General features: G+C 38.1%; 1 protein-coding gene across 1 annotated transcript in view; it reads left to right on the top strand.

The window, feature by feature from the left end:
• Positions 1–18,720, top strand: part of EGLN1 (egl-9 family hypoxia inducible factor 1) — a 34,089-nt gene extending 15,369 nt beyond the window's left edge. Inside the window, exons 2-5 of the mRNA XM_059841600.1 lie at positions 10,428–10,547; positions 12,615–12,751; positions 14,106–14,173; positions 15,964–18,720. Of these exons, the coding sequence (XP_059697583.1) occupies positions 10,428–10,547; positions 12,615–12,751; positions 14,106–14,173; positions 15,964–16,028 (390 nt within the window). The 3' untranslated portion in view covers positions 16,029–18,720. The remainder of the gene's footprint in view (positions 1–10,427; positions 10,548–12,614; positions 12,752–14,105; positions 14,174–15,963) is intronic.
• Positions 18,721–20,187: the final 1,467 nt, after the last annotated feature.

The following is a 20,187-nucleotide window of genomic DNA, read 5'->3' as shown; positions in this document are numbered from 1 at the left end:
ATTTGAGGGGAGAGGTCCTGGTTCTGTGTTCTTCTGAATGCCTTGGAAGAGGGTTGGGGAGGAGAAGTCTCAGTGACAAGTTGTTAAAGAGGAGCTGTCTTGTTCCTGTCAGGTTTTGTATACCATGGCTTTTTTGCTAACATTACCATTTTGTGTGGAGTTTGGATTCTGTCACTTTCTGATTTTTAGAGTGGGAAATTTGGAATTTGAGGTTAGCATGTGACTTCTGACCACAACACTTGAGTTAAAGACAGTCATAACCAATTTGATTGACAGGAGCCTTGTCACTTAACATTAACAGGCTTTTTAGTTGTTGTTCACAGGAAAAGACTAATCTATGGAGAAACCTACTTGCCTTTTGGGAAGGGTGAATAATTTTATATATTATATATATATATATATAATACTAATGAATACTATTTTTGTTGTTGAAATAGTGGCAAAGGTGAAAAGATTTTTTTATTAGGTTGGTCTTCTTCATAGCAGCTTCCTAATGCCAAGTATAAACAGACTTGGAACAAACCAGATGGGTCCATTTTAACCAATTTATAGTTGATAATGCAGCATGTTCTATTTTTTCCAAGGCATGAGAGTGATGTGTTTTTCCATCACGCTGGTCTCCTGGGCCAGTGGCTATGATTGATGGGGAGACTGGGAAAAAAACCTGTTGAAGCAGCACCAAGGAGCTCGGCAGGAGGTCCTATCCTAGAGATGATCTTGTTGCTGTCATGAACATAAACTCACTGTATGGTCAGTTGAATTGGCATTTCAGAAGACAGTGGGGCTTTTGTATTGGCCAGACAAGCACAGTTTCCTCAGGTGTTTTTGACTCCCTGGAGTCAGTGTTGGGTACGTTCAGATCTTTCTCATGCTCACAAGGCCTCACGCTCTTAGAGCAAATACATTGCATTCCTGAGCCACTCTCCTTCCTCTGAGCCAGTGCAGCCTCCGTGTTTGCAGCAGAATGCCTCCATAATCTGAAATGACACAGCTGGCTCTGCTGGGACATACAGAGATGGGGTGTGTTTGGGAGTCACTTTTCTGACTTGGCATGCCAGCACCAGCAGTCCTGCTCGTGGTGTTTATGTTCAGCCTGTAGTGCTGCATGGCCTCAGCTGTTCCTCAAGGCTTTGCCCAAGGACTGGTGGGAACTGAGGCAGCTGGAATACCAGTAGATTTGTTTAATGCCTGCGTGCATTTGAACTGGATACGCTGGGTGATCTGGTTAAAACAACAGAACCCCTAAGTGTTGTTTATGCCAGCTGAGAAAGAGGCCCTATTACTGGACTGCGGTGGGATTGTAGAGAAAACCTTGGATCGAGACAGTTTATGTGTGAAAGCCCATAAAACGTAGCATGGGCAGAGTCAGTATTTCTTGCATTTAAATTGTAGGTGGCTTGAAAGCATATTACAGACTGCTCGTTGCTGTTTGGCTTTAAACCTTAGTCAGACTTCTGTGCAGTGCTAATATAAATTAAATCTGTCCATAAATAATGTCTAATAACATTTCAGTGCATAGTTACTTCTTTTTCTGTAATTTATAAATAATTTCAAAGGATTATCTGGACTCTAATATTAGGAGTGTATGCTATAGCATATAATGTGAGGTTTGGGCATGCTGAATCATATATGTCCCCTTGAAAATAGCCTTAAAACCTGTTTTAAAATCATTGTCCTCAGCATACCGTTTATGACAGTAAATCTTTCTGTGGTTAAAATCTAGAGGTGGTACCTGAGGCCTAGATTTGGACATTTTACTGCAACTACATTAACATTTGCTAAACTTAAGGAACTTGCAGTGCACGAGCATTTCCAAGTATCTGGCTAAACATAGTGTACTAAACACACAATCCTGTTCCCGTGCAGTTGCGCAACATTCAAATTTATATAAAGATACCTTTCCGCAAGCTGAATTTCACTTATGTGGATATTTTATTCCCTAAAACAGAAACAAAATTGCAGTTTTAAGTAAGAAATGAATCTCCCTCCTAGCAGTTAGCAAAATGATTGTGTATGGTTTATCTTCTAGGGGAAAGAAATTCTAGGCTTCTCAGTATGTAGAGTTTTGAGGAGAGAAAGGCAGAGATGATGAGTGACATTCTTTAAATGGCAAATTTCTCAGCCATTTAGTTTTGCAGATAGTACAGTAAGGTTTGGTTTAAAAAGAAAAATAAAAAGCAACCACCTCTTGCCTACTGTTAATCCTTAGTGTTTCTTCTTTCCCAGCCACTTCTGGTGCTAAGAAGTCCCCAGGCTTGGTGTTTGGGCTAATGTGTGTGCTTTGTCTTTAAGGTAGTGTGTCACAGGTTGAAAAAGAGTCCTTAAGATTGAGTTCAGTTGTTGTTTACCCAGTAGATCTTACACAACTGAAAAAACTCACTGATAATATGTAATAATCTAAAAATAGATAACCATGCTTTTTTGTGTGCTGTGCCATCGGTGTGCCTGCTGATGTTGGTTGGCTCTGGAAATCTGGTGTGCACAAAATGCTGTCAGAATATATTTTAAGTGATGTAGCTGAATGAGACTTAACTCCATACTCTTTTAGTGCACTGTTGTAATTTGCTTTAGTGTTATGTTATTTTTAGTTCCTAAAGATGTTGCTGCTCTGTGCTCCTTTTGAATGGGTAGTGATGAAACTAGGAAGTTGAGTAGTCTTATGCGAGAGCAGAAAGCTCTGCCCCATCTTGGGGAAAAAAGTTTCAAAGTACTTATTTTCTGAATGGTTTTATTCATTTCAAAGCAATTATGGTGTTAAATTAAAAACAGACTCTTAAAATCTGTGTTGACTGACTTACTTCTCTGTCAAATTTTTATATACCGCCAAAACAGTGAGTCATGAGTCTGCTTCTCTTGAAGGGTACAGGGAGTTAGCCATGGAGGCCTGCCAATTCTACAAACATATTTAATATTATTCAGCAGTGGTTTGAATCTGAAGTGTATTGGTCATCTTATTTAATCATGCTCTGGACAGATTTAGACCGACACAAATAAAAGTATGCTTTAGACCCTTCCTAGCAGCAAAGCCAAGTGTTGTGTTTGCTCCTCGGCTTTTAACAGAGAACTTTCTGCCTCTGGTGGCAGTGCTTTCCATCTACTTTCTTTGGGAAGCCTCAATTAAGTATATCTGGGGGATTTTTTTGTTTGTGTGTTCTGTTGTTGACCTTTTTTTTAAGTTTGCAGTAGACTTTGATATCAAAACTATCAGACTGTGTTGTATTGAACCTTAGGGGAGGGAGCTATTACTGCTTTGAAGCACTGACATATCTTGGATGTGCTTATATATTTTTTTTTTTTTTTTTTAAGGAATGCAGGTGGTTTAGACTTGAAGACAGTGTCTGTATTCAGTGATATGTTAGATTAAAAAAAAGTAGTTTAAATTATTACTCTATTTAAGTCAGTGTGCAGCTCTCTGTGTTCGTTTTTAGATTTGAACTCCAGTTTATTTTCCTGATAAGCAGTTAGATTAAGTTAATGGAAACTTAGGGCTTCATAAGATTGAAGGACTGCAGGTGTATTTGCAGTGCCTTCACTGACTCAATTTTAAAACAGCACCTTTTTGTTAAACTGGCACAATTTTGAGAATAGGCACGTCCCACCTAAACTGGCTAGCAGCCTGGAAAATGCCTCTGTGTTGTGCTACAGAAGATACAATCTTTCTTTTTCCTTGCCATTTGTTAGCTGACTCAGCCCTCTCTTTGCCTTTGGAGATTTGAGACTTGCAGCTTTACTAGCTGAGTTACAGGAGAGCAGAAAAGCTCATTGATGTTTAAGCACTTTTATCTCAGTTTAGTAGCAGTGAGAGCTGGAGAACTTCAGCTGGGAAGTGTTTTAGATCTTCCTGTTATGTCTGTCTTTAGCACTGGTTTCAGTTGCTCATGGGTTCACCTTTGGAGATGTGTTTCCCCCATTGCCATGCTCTCCTCAGGGCTCAGTCAAAGTCTTCATGCAAGGAACACGCCTTCTGCTGTCCCCATGTAGAGAATCAATACCATTTCTCCCGGGCTAATTCCTCTTGCTTGATAGTTTCATAAGAACTTCTCTGTCCTATTTCTTACTTGTTAGATGTATTCATCAAAGCCTAAGCACATCCCACGTGCACAGTTATTTCCTGAATATCAAACTTAAGCAACTGCAGTTCTGTGTTTTTTCCTGTGCCATGTGTAAGAACTGATGAATCATCTAGACTTGTATGCACATTTCTTCAGCGATTTAAGAGCTGAAGAGCATTTCTTAGAGCCTATGGGCATGCATGGATTAAAGGAATGGTACTTGAAAATGAGCTTTGTGTGGTCCTGCTGTTGAGGACAATTAGAATTGGATGGTAAAAGGAGAGTACCAAACTAGTTGTTGCTACAGGGAAAAATACCTGAGCTGGTTTTTTTCTCCATGGCACCATGGTTACATTCAAGCTGTTTGGATCCCAACTTCATGTGGCTCTACTGGCCCCAGAGAGCTCAGCTGAAAGTGGCCACTGAACCAGCATGGAAACTGCTGCCTTCTGGCTTGTGTCACTTTATTAGGATGTTTGAAGTGAATGTCGTGACCAGGTAAATGTCACATAAAAATGAAGACAGGAATGAGGCCATGACTTGATGAGGAATTATCTACTAGTTAGCAAGGCTTTTCTGAAATGTGGTCTGAGAAATCAGTATCTGATTGGCAAGTTAGAAATAAGCAATGAATAAGGGTGTTAATATGTTGTGCCAAACTTTTGATGGTATGGTAGGTTATGTTGCTTGATTTTGAATGCTTATGAAATGTGGTTCTATCCAAAGCAAGTAGAAATCTTGTATTGGCCATTGCATTGAAAAGCCTGGGAAGGAGGGGGATAGGTCGGGTTACTGAACTCCCTAGAAGGTCATGGAAGATGTAATCCATGTACATAGCTGAGTGCTGATTCTATTAATAGTGTAAGCAGCTAAGTCAACTCTCAGTTTTTCCTCTCTCCCTTCCTGTCTAAGTTCATTTTTCATCTCTGTTCTTAGTTCGGTTTGCCTTCACTTTGCCAAGCTTTCCAACTTTGCTGTTAAAACTTGGCAGGATACAAGAGAGGGTGACCTGTGTTTGCCATCCTTGCCTTCAGTTGCTTGGGTTTTTTCCTGAAAGAGCAGATGACTCTGTTCTTACAAGAAGATGGCACAAATAGCAGGTGTACGCTTTAGCCAGGGTTTATTAGTTTGTGTGATTGTTGGTTTCTGTTTGGGTATTTGGGGTTTTCTTTCCTTCACTCTGCAGCTGGGTGTTTACCATATCTGCAAAGAAAAATGTGAAAGAAAATAATGGCTCCTAACTCCTTTGCTAATGGACAAATCGAATTGCTGTAGTGGTAGTTTAATATTAGGAGAAAGGGCTTAAAGATCAGCGATTCAAAGCTGCTTCAACATGTCAATTTTTTTCTTTATTTTTGTTTCTAACTTAGAGATTCCTCTCTTCTCTTGAGGATGTGTAATGACTTGATTAATTTTTAAGCTGCTAAGTAGCAGTTTACTTTTCTCTTGCATGTTCTCCAGCTGATGATGACTGCAAGGCATGAATTTTTAATAAAAAATTTTTGCAGGGCCTGATATTTCTCTCCAGCTTTTTTAGTTTCACATTGTTGAAATGTGTGAAAACTTGATTCTCTAGCCTTGCTTACTAGACTATGGAGGATAACAGCAGGAAATTTTACTCAGATAGAGGTTAGTATAGAAATATACTTAGATTAGCTGTGTCTCAGATTTATTTTACCTTTTTTAGATTGCTCTGTTATGGGTAAGGCTGACAGGAGTTTCTCCCTGCTGGCATTTTCTTTCTGTTGCAAGTTTCTGTCTGTACTTGTGAAGGATTTCTCTCCCAAATTTGCCCTAAACCAGGACATTTATGAATCCAAGCCAAGTTGTACCATACTAGCATGTGTAAGTTAGTAATCTTGATCCTCCTCACAGAAGGTGATACTAAACCAGTCTTTTGTTCTTTTGATTTGACTGTTACTTTGTTCAGCTTGTGAAAAGTCATAGCCTTATGTGTTCTTAAAATGAAATATATTTCTTCAGAACTCTTGTTTGTCAGGGATGAATAAATTTTTGAAATAGAAATACATCACAAACCAAACAGGGTTGGGTCTTTTTTATATTTAATTTTATTTTTCTTTGGTTCTTCGTTGTAGTGGTGTGTGAAGTTTTTTTCTTTAAATAATCTGTCAGATGTCCAATACCAAGGATTTCCAGTGAAGTCTTTGTGAGCACATCTGATAAATTTTGGTAGGAAGTCATCGGTCTTGCATTTAGACATCTTGTTTGGCTCACTGAGATTTGCAGTTCCTTCAGCAAACAGCAAAAGTGCCATCTCCTTGACTAATGCAGCTTTAATCTGAGATTAACAATAAAGTTTAAATATTAATATGTTTATTATATTTATTTAATAAATTAATAGAACACCTGTCCTCTCCATTACATGTTTGTGGTTTTGGGGGTTTTCCCCCCTTAGAGAATTTTGTGTTCTCATGTTACTGGTATTCTCCTCTCTTTCCTAAGAGTTTGCTTTGATGTTTCCTTTTTTTTTTAAGGAGCGATACCTAAGCTTTCAGGCATCCAGCAGTGAGAGAAACTGAGAGGATAGAAGATAAAGCTTAAGTTTGTTTACCTTCAAGTCTTCCTTCTTTAATAATGGGAGAGGCTATCATACATTTGTGTGAAAGGAGGCTGAGATTAGTCCCAAACGAAACTGTTTTCAGCTGCACTGTTGTGGTGCGCCTCCCAGGGCTGAGTCTTAGCTGATGTCTTTTACATAGTAAAAAAACTGTTGGGACTATGGTTTATTCCCTCTGATGCTACCTTTGTGCATTTAATTGTTGATTAGGGTAATGCCTGACACAGTAAGGATGCCTATTCTTAGCAAAAAATCTGTGGTTTCAATTAGTTCTTCTGTTAACAACTTAATGTTGCTTTTTGAGCTGATGGCCTTATATTCCGGACTTAGAACATTTACACACAGAACATCTCTGTACAAATAGGAATCAGCAGGAGCTTTAGCATGTGAGTACTTCAGACTTGATAGACACAAGTTGGGCAGATATCAGTGTGGGGAGGGCACGTTCATGCTTTCTTGATTACTCATGAATTCCAGGGGGTATCTTAGGACAGCGCTCATGTGCTAGACACGAGTGCTCAGCCTAAAACGGAATGCTCTTGGGTTAAAGAAGGTTAATATTAAAACTGTTGGCACAGGAATCCTGTGAGTGAACAAATCCAGTGTGACTTAAATACATTTTTTGCAGAAATTAAGTTTACTGAATGTTTAAAAATAGTAATGCCCAAGAAGGACAAAAGAGGAGGCTCATTTTTTTTGTTAAGAAAATGCATGTAATACTTTGAGTTGAATTAACTGATTGCTTCTGTGGGACAGCTGATGAGCCACCCAACTGGGTGGCTCCTTTTTTGGAAAGCTAGAAACTTTATTGTTCATAGCCCAAAATGTTAGGGAATCTTGGACTTTCAGGTCTCAAATGCCTGGCTGTACCAACTGCCACTAACAGTGTTTGGTAAAAAAAAAAAAGCCACGGACACCAATTTTTCTAGGTTCTTGATATACATGTCTTTGCTTTCTTATTTATACTGTAACATGTTAAAACAAATGACAAAGGCTTTGTTATTTATGTGGATCACTTCTTTGTCCTGTCTACGTGGGTAAGCTTGTACTTCATGACAGTTTGGCACGAACTCACTTCATACTGTTGCACAAAGCAATATATGTTCCATGTTGGATAAATTGTTACATTTTGTACCTTTCTTTATCATGGGTTAACTGGGGCCACAGCAGAGGCAATGAATATTATGCTACAGCAGCTGAGTTGCAAATTTATTTGCTTTCCAATTTGCTGTTGAGGGCTGAATCATTCTCAGTGTTATAACAAATGCATAGTAGATAAGTTACCGCAGCAAAACTTTCTTGTTACTTGGAGTTGATGATAGGAGACGTTTCAGACTCTAAAGTGAAAAACAGGAGGTCTTTTTAAAGACTGAAAGTATTTTAGACTCAAATAGTTGTATGAAATGAATATGGCTGCTCTTTATGTGAAATTGGTGACAACTGGTGTTTCCTCAGACATTCCAAAAAGTGTTGTTGGTCCTCTTTTTCTTCAGCAGTGTGGTGTGAAATATTGTTTTGTTGCCTTGGAGTCTAACTCCTCATGATTAAAGTGAGAATTTACATTGCTCTAGCTGCTTGATCTCAAAATTCACCTCATTCTGAGAGATTTTTAGTAGCTGTTTTCTCACAGGTAGTGTCTAGGTTTAATTTGCATGATAGATCTCAGCAAAGCCCATTAAATTAAAACTTTCCTGCTATTAGGAATACTGTTCTAGAGTTGGACCTGAATCTGCTTTCAGCACTGTTCATGCTCCATGAGAGCTTGGTACGATTTATGTGGTACATGGGACTTTTTTATCAGGTGTTGGCTTTCAGTGGAAACCAAATATCTTCCTCTTCCAGCCCAGCTTTGCTTTTGTTTTCTTCCTTTTTTTTTTCTTCCTAAGAAAGGAAATTACAGAACCCTGTTACATTATTTGGTATCTTTAACTCACTGTTTTGATTTCTGTGGGTTTATCTTCCTGAAGCAAAACTGATAAGTCACGACTTTGCCAAATATTAGATCACATTCTTGATTTGTGTAACATTTTCATAACATGATGCCTGTAATCATAAAGGCATTATGATTACAGTAAAGAGGCTAGGAAGCTGAAATGCCTAATGAAAATTAGAAGCATATTTGGATTTTGTATTTTTAAGTACTTTTCATGCAGTGCAGTCGCTTCCAAATAATACGAATGGAGTTTGTCTTTATTTTTAGGATTCTTTAAAGTCGTGGGCTTACAACTTGGCAAGTACTGTGTTCTGATTTCTGCCTAGACATAGCTACTACAAACTGCTGTTTCTATTAGTAGAGTATATATGGAAATACAAATTTTTAAAAGGTTGCTGCTATAGCAAAATCCATTCTGCTTACATGTGATATGCAAATATTTTATGGATTGAACTGCAAGTACTTTAAACTTTCTCAGTTTGCGCAAAGCACAGTTTATCCAGCTACCTGCACTGAATGTATTCCTCAATGCTTGCAAGTAATACAAACTGTGGAAAGCTTTATTTATAGCATATAAAAGGGGGGGAAATTAAAATGACCAGTATAAAGCAAAAAAGTCACTTTATTGGAAAATATTTTTTGTGTATTACATTAGAGGTGAAAGAGTTTGCAATGCAGAGCTCTGACTTAGTTCTAACTTAACCAGGCTAACTCTAGACCGTTTTTTTATTTGTTTATATAAGTTTTTTCTACTTTTTTTCATACAGCAGGCAGTCATTGAGATTAGCAGTATGCTGGTTTGTTGGTAGAAATTCACCTTTTGGTTGGTTTTTGGTTTTTGGGTTTTTTTTTGTTTTTTTTTTAATTCATGCTGACAGGATATTGTCACTGTGAGTACTGTGGTGACAGTGGGTGACGACTTGGAAAACTTCGTTCTGATCTCTTTCAAAAAAGTGAAATGATTATTTCTAGCAAAGGCACAAAGATACAGGGATGTGCTGTGCAACAAACCAGCCACGTGCTCTGATAGCTAATCAAGCTAATCATGCCATCTGGGTGCGAGGGCCAGTTTGTTTCGCACGCACATCCGTATGTCTGAAAACTCAGAAATCGCCTTCCAGGAGTCTTTCAAGTCAGCTGAGCAAAGTGCAGCCTGGGAAGTTTAATACACTGCTGTACTGAGAGTTGTTTGATGTCAGAAGGTTATTGCAGATTACTGCTCGGTGTCTGTTTTCCATTTCTCACTTCTTGTCTAAAAAGGATGTTTTTGTTGTACATGTAGGTTTGTTTCAACAAAGGTTCAAAGACCTCCTATGTACAGGACAAACCACAAGCCCAAGAATGCTCTTGGAGTGATGGAGTAACATGGGCTACTGGTTTTGTCTAAAAGCCTCCTAAAAATAGAAGTTTGGCAGTATTTTTTGAGAAGGAGTTCTTTGCATTGGAAACACAGGGGGGGGAAAAAAAAAAGATAAAAAGATAGCTGTCTGAACTTGAGTCTGGAAGATTTCTTATCACAAGGAGAGGCTGTTAAATTACACACAATACATTCTTCCTCTCTTCCATGTCATTCAGGAGAGGGAAGTCTGAATGATAAGTCACAACATGAGAGTAGCCCCACCTTCCATGCCTTAATTAAGTGTTCCTCTCAGTGTCTGTCGGTGCCTTTGTTGTCAATGTCTGTGTTCTAAACCACTTTTTAACTAGAAAGAAAGCACAGCTAAAAAATTTCTTTGCACATTATTTCTGGTTTAATTTTTCTATTGCTTATGTATTATTACTTAAGAATGAGTGTAGATAAAATGTAGACTTTTCCCACACACAGAGATAAAAGTAATTCTTGTATTTGATTCTTTGACTCCAGGCTATGGTAGCTTGTTATCCAGGCAATGGAACAGGATATGTGCTCCACGTTGATAATCCAAATGGAGATGGAAGATGTGTTACATGTATATACTATCTTAATAAAGACTGGGATGCCAAGGTATGCAATAATTTCTTTCTAAAATGTTTTTTGCATATATATATATTTGCTTGAGGTTTTTATTCATGTCCTTATTTCTGTGCCTTAGTTGTGATTTTACGCTGTGTTAACTGTGGTTGTCCTTTGCCTCCCTAATTGTTAGTGAGAGCAGATAGAGATGAAGCATTTATTTTCAAGATTTTGCATGATGTCAGCAGGACCTTCTTGACAGTAAGATTGGAGGAAAGTGGTCAGTGCCTCCCCATACACAAAGAGAAATTAAAGGCAATTTCATATAGTCTTAATTTAAATTTTCCTTATATTCCTGTTGAATCTTGAGTTTGCTGTTTGTGGAACTAGATTGCTTATTTGAGTATGCTTATAAAAAGAAAGATGCTATAGCTTGGGAGCATTTTCAGATAAGAAAAGAGTTACAGTCATTGCTACATCAGTATAGTTCAAAGCAGCACAAGTCTTGTATTATTGTAGGTACAGGGTGTAGAACAGATTTATACCACAGTTCAGGTAGTCTAAGAATTTGCTACTAGTGACTATGATTAAAGTGAATTTTTAGTAAGGATTTTCCTAGTGATTCAATGGGACTAGGTAGATTTGAAGAACAGATGTATTTGAATGGCAGTATTGAGACTGTGAAAAAGCAGTGCAAAGACAGCTTTGCTAATTCTTTGATTTCTCTGCCATTAATGATAGAGAAGTTTATTCTCATAGTGTATGGGGGAAAAAACAAGATAAAACTACTGATGCTTCATCATGCTAAGAGAGTAGCATGTGGAAGAGTACATGGGAGCAGTCAGATTCTGTGCATAGCATGCGCCAGATATGGATAACACAAATTGCTGATGAGAGTTCGTTTTCTTTTTACCCTAATAACATACTTGCATAAAACTAGTAGATCAGAAAGCTGAGTCAGATGGATACCCTTCAAGCTTTCTGTTTCTGATGTGCTCTTTGACATGTCAAATTGAATCTTAGAAGTAGAAAATTTTTTTTTTTTTTGCTGTGGTAGTATCTTTGCATGTAAATGGATTGATTGTACTAAACATCTTAAAGTGCAGCTGTGGGGATTTTTAGTTGATATATGGTTTCTGTCTTGGAAGAAAAAAAAGAATACATGCCAGAGTGTGGAAGTCAGGCAAATTGCATTTTTACAATCATTGTGAAAAATTTACTAGCTGGGTATTTAATTTATGAACAAAGACATTTATTTCCTGCAAAATCTATTTTAAATTACAAATTAATGTACTATCAAGTATATTGTTTATTGAAAAAAGAATTTCAGACTTTTTTTAGGTAATAAATGGATCTAAATTGTCACTTGTTTGCTCACTTGGATCACAGATGCACCATATTTATATCAAATTGCCTTGTTAGTACTTGCATTGTTATGTCTGTTAAGACATGAAGGTCTATGGTGGCCATCTGTAGTTAGATTTAACAACATCAACACCATCAGTAGGAAGAAGTTAGTGTGACGTAAATATAATTAACCCTACCTACTTGTGCTTATTTCTAGACATACACAGGTAGGTTCAGCTGTTTTCCAAACCTGGAAGAGATCTAAATTGACCATGAATAGTACAGATTCAAGCTTTAGTTTGAAGTTTCCTACTCTTTCCTTATTTTAATTACACATAAACTTGTGCTGCAGTGAAATGAAATAATCTCTTTAATGGGGAAAGGTGAAACTCAGATATGAAATAAAATGTTTCTCCCATCTAACACCCAAAACACCCATAGGTGTTTTTAGCCACCTATGTAATATTAGTCAGTCTTGTCCATTTTTGTTTTGCTAATAGTAATGCATCACTCCTTCCATCTAACTCACAGCTTTTACTTAAACATGAAAGGATGTAGCATTCTGAAATAACTCAGTGAAAAATGTATTAAACATTTTGTTAAATGAAATGTATTGACAGAAAAGCCATAGATTGATAATTTCTATAGCACGTGATAAAGGCTTTTGTTTCAGTTCCAGGTGTCTGAAATATTTTCAAATGTGACATTCAGAATTATTAAATACAATGAGACATGGCTCTCAAGCATTGTTTGTAAATATTTCATTTGTAGGTAAGTGGAGGCATCCTTCGGATATTTCCAGAAGGTAAAGCCCAATTTGCTGATATTGAACCCAAATTTGATAGACTGCTATTCTTCTGGTCTGATCGCCGCAACCCTCATGAAGTACAGCCAGCATTTGCTACAAGGTAGGAGTGATGGACTCTCTACTGTATGGTGCCTGTCTTAGCAAGTAATGAGAAATTAGGGACACTGTGAGTTATTACTCCTGACAAACAGGAGAGTGGTTTCTGCTAAGGGATGATTAGGCTTTCCCTGTGTTGCTGAGTTTGTAGTGTTGCCTGATTTCTTATTTTGGAGAAAACCTCCTGAGTGTGTAGATGGGAAGTTTTTGAGGTTGTGCTTGGCAGAACTCAGTGGGAGCACATAGAGCCATAAGCAGGCCCTAACTTAGCTAAAGGGTGCCATCTTCATTATTTCTCTGTAGTTTCTTTACATCCTTTTGACTTGCCTTTGTCCTTACCACCCTGCTGTGTTACTGGAAGAGTGACTGGGTACTTCAGTTTAATGTTCCCTTTTGTTGGCAGGGAGCTGTAAGAAAGTAGTAATTTTCAAGCTAAGCTACCATATTCTAATTTGGGAATTAGGTGAGGGCTGTGGAACACAAACAACCATCAATACACAAATATTTTTATGGAGTATTAGAGGAGCTGCTCCCAGTCTGAAGCACAGGAGGAACTTGATCTCTCTTTTGTCCCTCGGTGCAGGGCAGTATTTGATGCTAAAGGTACCCACATTGACTGCCCCCCCATCCCCCATGATAAGTGACATTTCTAGATAGTGGCAATAGGTAAATCATTTAATCCAGACTTCCTGTTGCCCATGTTTTAACATGTTTGGATGGCCAGAGCACTGAACATTGACTGGAGCTGTGAGATAACACAGCTACGTTTGCAAGAAGTAACTTGAAACTGCCTTTAGCATATCGTCTTGCAGCTTTTCCAGAAGCTGTACCATTTTCCCCTCCCCCTCTCTACTCCCAGAAGAGTCATGGTGAAATGCCATTTACTAAAGCTCCTTAAAGTCTTTTCTCAATTGCTGGCATTTTGTATTTAAAACCTCTATGGGCAGTGGAAAACAAAAGGACCTGTGTAAGAAAGGGTAGTTAATTGTCCCTTGTGGCAAATATCCAAAAAAAGATGATACTACAGTGTGACTCAGTGATGTACTTGACCTAGTAAAAAGATGAGGTCACAGGGCAAGGTGATGTGGGTAGAGACTTTATTCTGGACAAGAGCCATAAATAGCAACTCCTTGGGAAAAAGAGTGTAAACTTAGAGCATCAGTGTCACCCTTTCAATGACTTTTCAGATAATACCTACTAGTAGGAAAAAAACCCCAAGCCCACTGCTTGCTTTATGAAAACTTTCCTCTGTCAGACTGTAGAAGCATCATCTAATTTAGGTTGTGTTTCATGTCTGTTTCACTGGTATTTTGCTTCACAGAGTTTGCTTCAGGAGTTCTTTTTTCTTATTTCCTTAGGTACGCAATAACAGTGTGGTATTTTGATGCAGATGAAAGAGCACGAGCTAAAGTGAAATATCTAACAGGTAAGCTCTTCTTAATATTGTTATTTTTTTGTGGAAGAGTAGCTAAGTCTAGCCTCATCTCATTGGCCCACCCTCTGCACAAAAAGAGAGAGAAAGTGGCATAACTCGAGCTAGGTTTCACAGGGAAGGTGACCCAGGGATTGAACTCCTGGGCAGTGATTCATGAAATCCAGGTCAAAGCCTGTCCTGCTTATACTTCCTGAGGCCTGAAGCTGCTCAGTATTTTTATGTGGGGGATACAGTTTCTCCCTACTCTTGTCTCCCTAATATAGGTGGAGGATAAATACACCAGAGACTGTAAGGCACTGCAGAACTGAGAGCTCTGGAAATAGTTTCAATTGAACATAGGGGTCCAACAAGTGAATACAACTTTACTTGACTAGAATTTTTATATCAGGAAAACAGAAGCCTAAAATGAGAATCTGTAATTAAAGAATGGACTTACTTCCTTTATTTCCAATTTCACCTATGTAGCATCTGTTTTCCTTCTCTGGCTTCTCCCCCAAGAGGAAGTTGATCTAATTTTCCTGTTCAAATTAGCATTATAAGGAGAAATGGCCTAGGACTTCTGTCATGCTTGTAATTGCCATCACAATTTTGTGTTTGTTACAATAGTTTAAAAATAAACCAAAATCAGGTGTATGGCAAGTGCACACACACGCGAACACGGCTTTGTCAAGAGCTCTGAAACCAATGATGTTGAAAACGTGTGCCAGTCATTTCCAGCTGGGACTTCCATTTATTGCTGTCTGGAGCTCCTAAGCAGCCCCTGAGCTGTGTACAGTTCAACCAAGTCCCTCTTGGTGCTCTCCGTGACCGTGCATTTTGGGAGTGGCAAGAGCAGTGCACCTCCTGCCTGGCTTTCGAAGGGAGCCCCTCAGCTCCAGCTGGGAAGGCTGTCCCAGGGCTTGGTGGCACATGCCTGGCAAGGCACAGTTGACTTCCCAGGCAGTCAGCCTGCCTGGCGTCCACAGGAAGCCTCTCTGTTCCTAAGCCAGCCTTCATGTCACAAGTGTGCAAATCTGCAGCTCCTGGAGTCAGCCTTGCTGGATCAGAGCTGTTTTGTAGCCTCTGCACAGCTTCAGCTGCTGCCCTTTCAAAAGGAGTGCAGAGAAATGGTGGGCGGGGGTTGAGGCTCAAGCCCGAAGGAAAGGTGCTCCCCCTTCTGCCCACCTCCCTTTCCAGGTCCCCCTAAACTGCAGGCACTTAAGGAAGGAAGGCTGGGTTGTTTAAATTTCACAGAATCTCAGAACCACCTAAGTTGAAAAGGACCTCTGAGGTCATCAAATCCAGCCTATGACTGAACACCACCCTAAAAACCAGACAATGGCTCTGAGATGGTGCTGCCAGAGATGGTGACTCCACCACCTGCCTGTGCAGCTCATTGCAATGTTTAATCACCCGTTCTGTGAAGAAATTCTTCCTCCTTCAGTATTGATTTTCTCTTTAATGGGTTTAAATCACCATATTATTGTGGTTTCAGTTTCCAGTTGCAATTGAAATTGCATTCTTTGCTCTGTATCTGCAGCAAGAATTGTGCAAGATGCAGTTTATTTTCTGCTGACGATAATACGTGAAATTATAGCATGAAGTGTCATAAAATAGAAGCCTATTCATTTTTTGGATTAGTGTCAGGCTAACTAAAGTCATGCAGAAAATGTGTGAGTTTTTCTTGCTTATGGGATATTGTGTTTTGATAGTAAAACTTTATTCTGGAAAGTGATGTAGACTGTTAGACTGTACTTTGATAAATGCTGAAAAATACCATTTTCCTTTTCATATTTCTGCAGGTGAAAAAGGTGTGAGGGTTGAACTTAATAAACCTTCTGACTCAGTTGGGAAAGATGTTTTATAAGCCTTTGATTTAGCAACTCCCCTTGCTGTTCACCCCGATAAATCTTGATGCTATCTATTAACTTTTGAATGTGAATAACAAGATAAAGGAAAATCAACAACAAACCAACATCTTAATACGGAAGCAAACAGTGTTTCAATGTTGCATCAAAAAGAAGGTTCTTTGACTGCTGAAGCATTGTACTATGTGATTGTGACTCCAGGCCTGTGACTGCTTATGTGAAGAAGATAAGCAATCAGTAAGAAACACCATATGCATCTGGACATAAATAAGTGCCCTACATAGAATTTGTCCATCCTTATATTTTGCCAGACCTGTCATCCAGCTGAATCCATTTCATCTCTCCCTTTTTTTATATGGTAAAAGTTTGAATTTTGGGTAATTTTTGTATGACCAGGTACAGTTTGTCAAAATTGAGTCTTAAAAAAAAAAAAAGAAAAACTGATAAAAAGGAAAAAAATTACAGTATTCTCCAATATAACATGGATCTATTTTTGTAAAACTGTTCATACTGTTCTCCTCTGCCATGAAAGACCTAATTTAATGTAAGGGTTGCCAGTAACTGATAATCACTTTAATTTTTTTTTACAACTTAATTCAGAAAAGGAGCACTTTAATTACCAGCTAAAAATCTGATTGTTTTATATCATATCTCACACTAATCTTAACTTCTAAAGATTGCTGCTGTATTGGTTTTGTTGTTTTTTGGGTTTTTTTTTTTTTTTTGACTATGTTCTCTTGAACCTTATTAACAAAAGCAAATCAGTATCTTGCTATTAGTAACATTCAGTTTGTGGTTTTGTATGTTGAATCCACAGAGGGGAAGTTTCTGTCTCTCTTCTTTTTTCTTTGGTTTCTTTTTTTTTTATTTTTGGAGGGGGGATGTTTGGTTGGTTTTTTTTTTTAAGTGACTGGCACTAAGTGAACGTGACACTATCAGTTGCTGTCATTGGCTTTGGGGACCTAGTAAATACCATCAAGATACAAGAATATACAAGGGCTTTCCTAGGCTATTAGAGGTACCCAGAACCTCCTTACTTACTTGACAGAAATTTTTGAGCTTTCTCCGTTTTCTAAAAGATACTTGCCACCCCCCTTTCCTTTGTATATAAGTTAATAGAATATCTAAAATTCACTTTTTAAAATTTCCTTTTCAAATGTTGGTGTCCCATGCAGTCTGTAAGTTGACACCTTGATCTATTATATAGTATCAAGGAGGTGGTCAGCACACTGAAGCTGAACTGCATCACTCTGTAGGCTCCTTGTGCAATAATACATCTTTAAATTTTCACTGTTGCTGAAGGATTTCCCCAAAAAGGCACTGCCTTTTGATCAATACTGAGGTATATATTTAGTAAGAAAACATTTGCTTTCTTTTACATTGTTTTTATTTTATCCAGAAGATGGGATATCACAGAATAAAAGTGAGATGTGCAGAAACTGTGATATTCTTATTTCTAAGAAATGGATGTTTTGGACACAGATTTTTTTCTTCTTCTTCTTCTTTACCTTTTTTTTTTTTTTTTTTTTTAACTGAGCTTTAAAAGCTTGAGAAAAGAAAAGCAAACTTATCAAAGACAGCATTCATATTTACAGGAGTTTCGGGGTTGTTCACCTTACCCACTGCAGTTTTCTATCTGTCCCTTATTTCCTTATTTAGCCAAAACAATGTGAGTGTACAGAAATATTTCTGTATATATTACAACTTGTGACAATTTTAGCATCTGTATAGTTTGTATTCAATTAAAGACCCTTTCTATGGAAAGCTCAGTAATTTTTTATTAAAAACATTACTATTGTTCATGTAAAACATGAAAAAGCTAATTGTTTAGTAACAAACTGACAGAAGGGGAGAAAAATTCAGTATTGGTATATCATTTAGGAGAACCAACAGAAATCCCAGCTTTTTTTGATTTCACTTTTCCTTTTTTTAGTAAGTTCTTGCCCTGTACAGTTCTCTTCCTCTTTCTTCTTTTCTTCCCAGAGAAACAGACAGGATACCTTTACTGTAAGTGCCTCTGCCAACCTGGCCAAGGAGTGCAAGTCTTCATTACTGTCTGGTCTGCAGTGCTTTTAGGCTACCAGTGAAACAAGCAAAAAAGTCGCCTCTTCTACTTGATCTTCATTAGTACTCCTTTAACAGAAGTTTGGTTTTGTTTTAGCAATGTAAGCATAAGCCTTTAAACTCATTTCAGTCCCTCTGTAATTCAAACCGCTGCAGTCAAACAGCGTATCAAATTCTAATCACACTGTAGGTTTGTGCTTGCCAGACAGGTTTAAAAAGTGCTTAATTTTTCACTCCATGTAAGTCATTACAACAGGGTCAACAAATCAGGTCAGCCATTTCTTCCATGTCCTTTAGAAACTGTTCATTTCATGTCGGTTGAATATTCAGTCTTGAGCATCACCAAGCAGGTCCTTGTTTTAAAACTATTTTTTAAACTGTCTTATGATCTGTATGTGTCTAGTCCTGGTTAAAAATAAAGCTTCATAATGCTATTTTTATTCATGATGTTAGCTGGCTGTGAAATATGAGACCTTTATCTATAGCAGGCAAAGAAATTCAGGATTCATTTACAGGTTGCCTATAAAGTTGTGTAATTTCAAAGCAGTGTTCATTATGAAACATCTCCTCAAGTTGCTTGTAAAGCTAATCTAATTAAAAAAGATGATGTATAAAGGTTCTTGAAAACTATGTGGTTATTTGTAATCTTTGTAACTTTTAAAATTACTCTCTAGCAACTAAATTATGAATGCCTCCTGATAAAGGGGGTATGTAGAATTTTGGTTGTTTTGTTGTGGGTTTTTGGTTGGGATTTTTGTTTGCATTTGGGTTTTTTTGTCGTGGTGGTTTTGGTGGGTTTTTTTTTTTGGTGGTGTGTTTTGGTTTGGTTTGGGTTTTTAAGTTTTTCATGTTTTTGGGGTTTTTTTTAATTAGAGCTGTTTCTGTTCTGGAGAAGGATCTGGGTCTTTTTTCTTTAGGCTGCCTACAATTAGCTGGGTGTGGTCACCATTTTCCTGATGATTTCCTCCCTCAAAAACAGAACCCTTTTGAGGCTTTCTGAAGAGTGGTTATGATGTAAAGTCAGCTCTAGTTTTTTCACCACTTTTGACAGGTATGTGAGGTACAGAATGAGTCACATTCAAAGGGGATTTGTAAGGTTTAATGGGATGTCCTCAGTGTTATGTGGCTCCCAATGAATTACGGGCCCTTGAGAGAGGACAGAAGAATGGTGGAGGCTGCAGGTGCTAAACTGTAAGAGATAGCACACACTATTCTTCCTCTTTTTATGAGCTTTGTATTGGCTGTATGGTTATCAAGGAAGCAGCTGTCTGGCTGTGCTTCTGACATCACTCTAGCTTTTGTGAAGCCCCCTGCATGTGCTTGTCTGTCTTCAGCTAGTTCAGAAAGAGTTACCTGGATTTTCAGACAAGTCTCCAGAATTAGTGCACCTTTCATTGCACTTGGGTGCCAGTTGTGCATATTTCTGCTCTAAGGTGATGTTTTTTGGTATTTTGTTAGGTTGCTGTTAGGAGCTGATGGCAAAATGCTTTAAAGCTTTTTCCATGTTCAATGCTGTAAAACTTCTTACAAGTTCTCTTGAAAGTACTTCTTCCCCATCCTAGTTTTACATTGAACAAGGAAGAAGCCTTTCTTGCAATCATCCTGTGTAGACCTGGTTTGGGTTTTGTTTTGTTTTTTAAATTATCACATGATTAAGCACAATATGCAGGGGGATTTTTTTGCGTAGTAAATTTAAACACTGCACCAGGGAAAATAAAGTGTTTCTCTTGAATGTTTCTCAGAAAAGACATTTGCAGATTTGAGAGCTGACAGCCTGTATCATATGTAAAACATCTGGCTTTGCTGACCACTTCAAGGTCAGCAATGGAAAAATCACATCTCCATCCTACTGGTAAGTATGACCAAACTGAAAAGTGCCATTTCTGTGCATGCTGAATGCTTTGAAGAAGGGGGTAGAGGGCCAAGTGATGAGAGCAAAGTCAAAGTCACAAAACTCCAGGAGTCTCCCATTTATACCTTGCCTGCAGGCATGCAGATAGCAGCATGCTCTTGCAAATACTTAGTAGGAATTTATGAGCAGCAAAGACTTTGAAGAAGTTCATGGGTCTTAGCTGGATTTGGATCTCACCTGCT

The sequence above is a fragment of the Haemorhous mexicanus genome, chromosome 3 (assembly GCF_027477595.1).
Source record: "Haemorhous mexicanus isolate bHaeMex1 chromosome 3, bHaeMex1.pri, whole genome shotgun sequence".
NCBI lineage: Eukaryota > Metazoa > Chordata > Aves > Passeriformes > Fringillidae > Haemorhous > Haemorhous mexicanus.
This window is presented reverse-complemented; position numbering and strand designations above follow the sequence as displayed.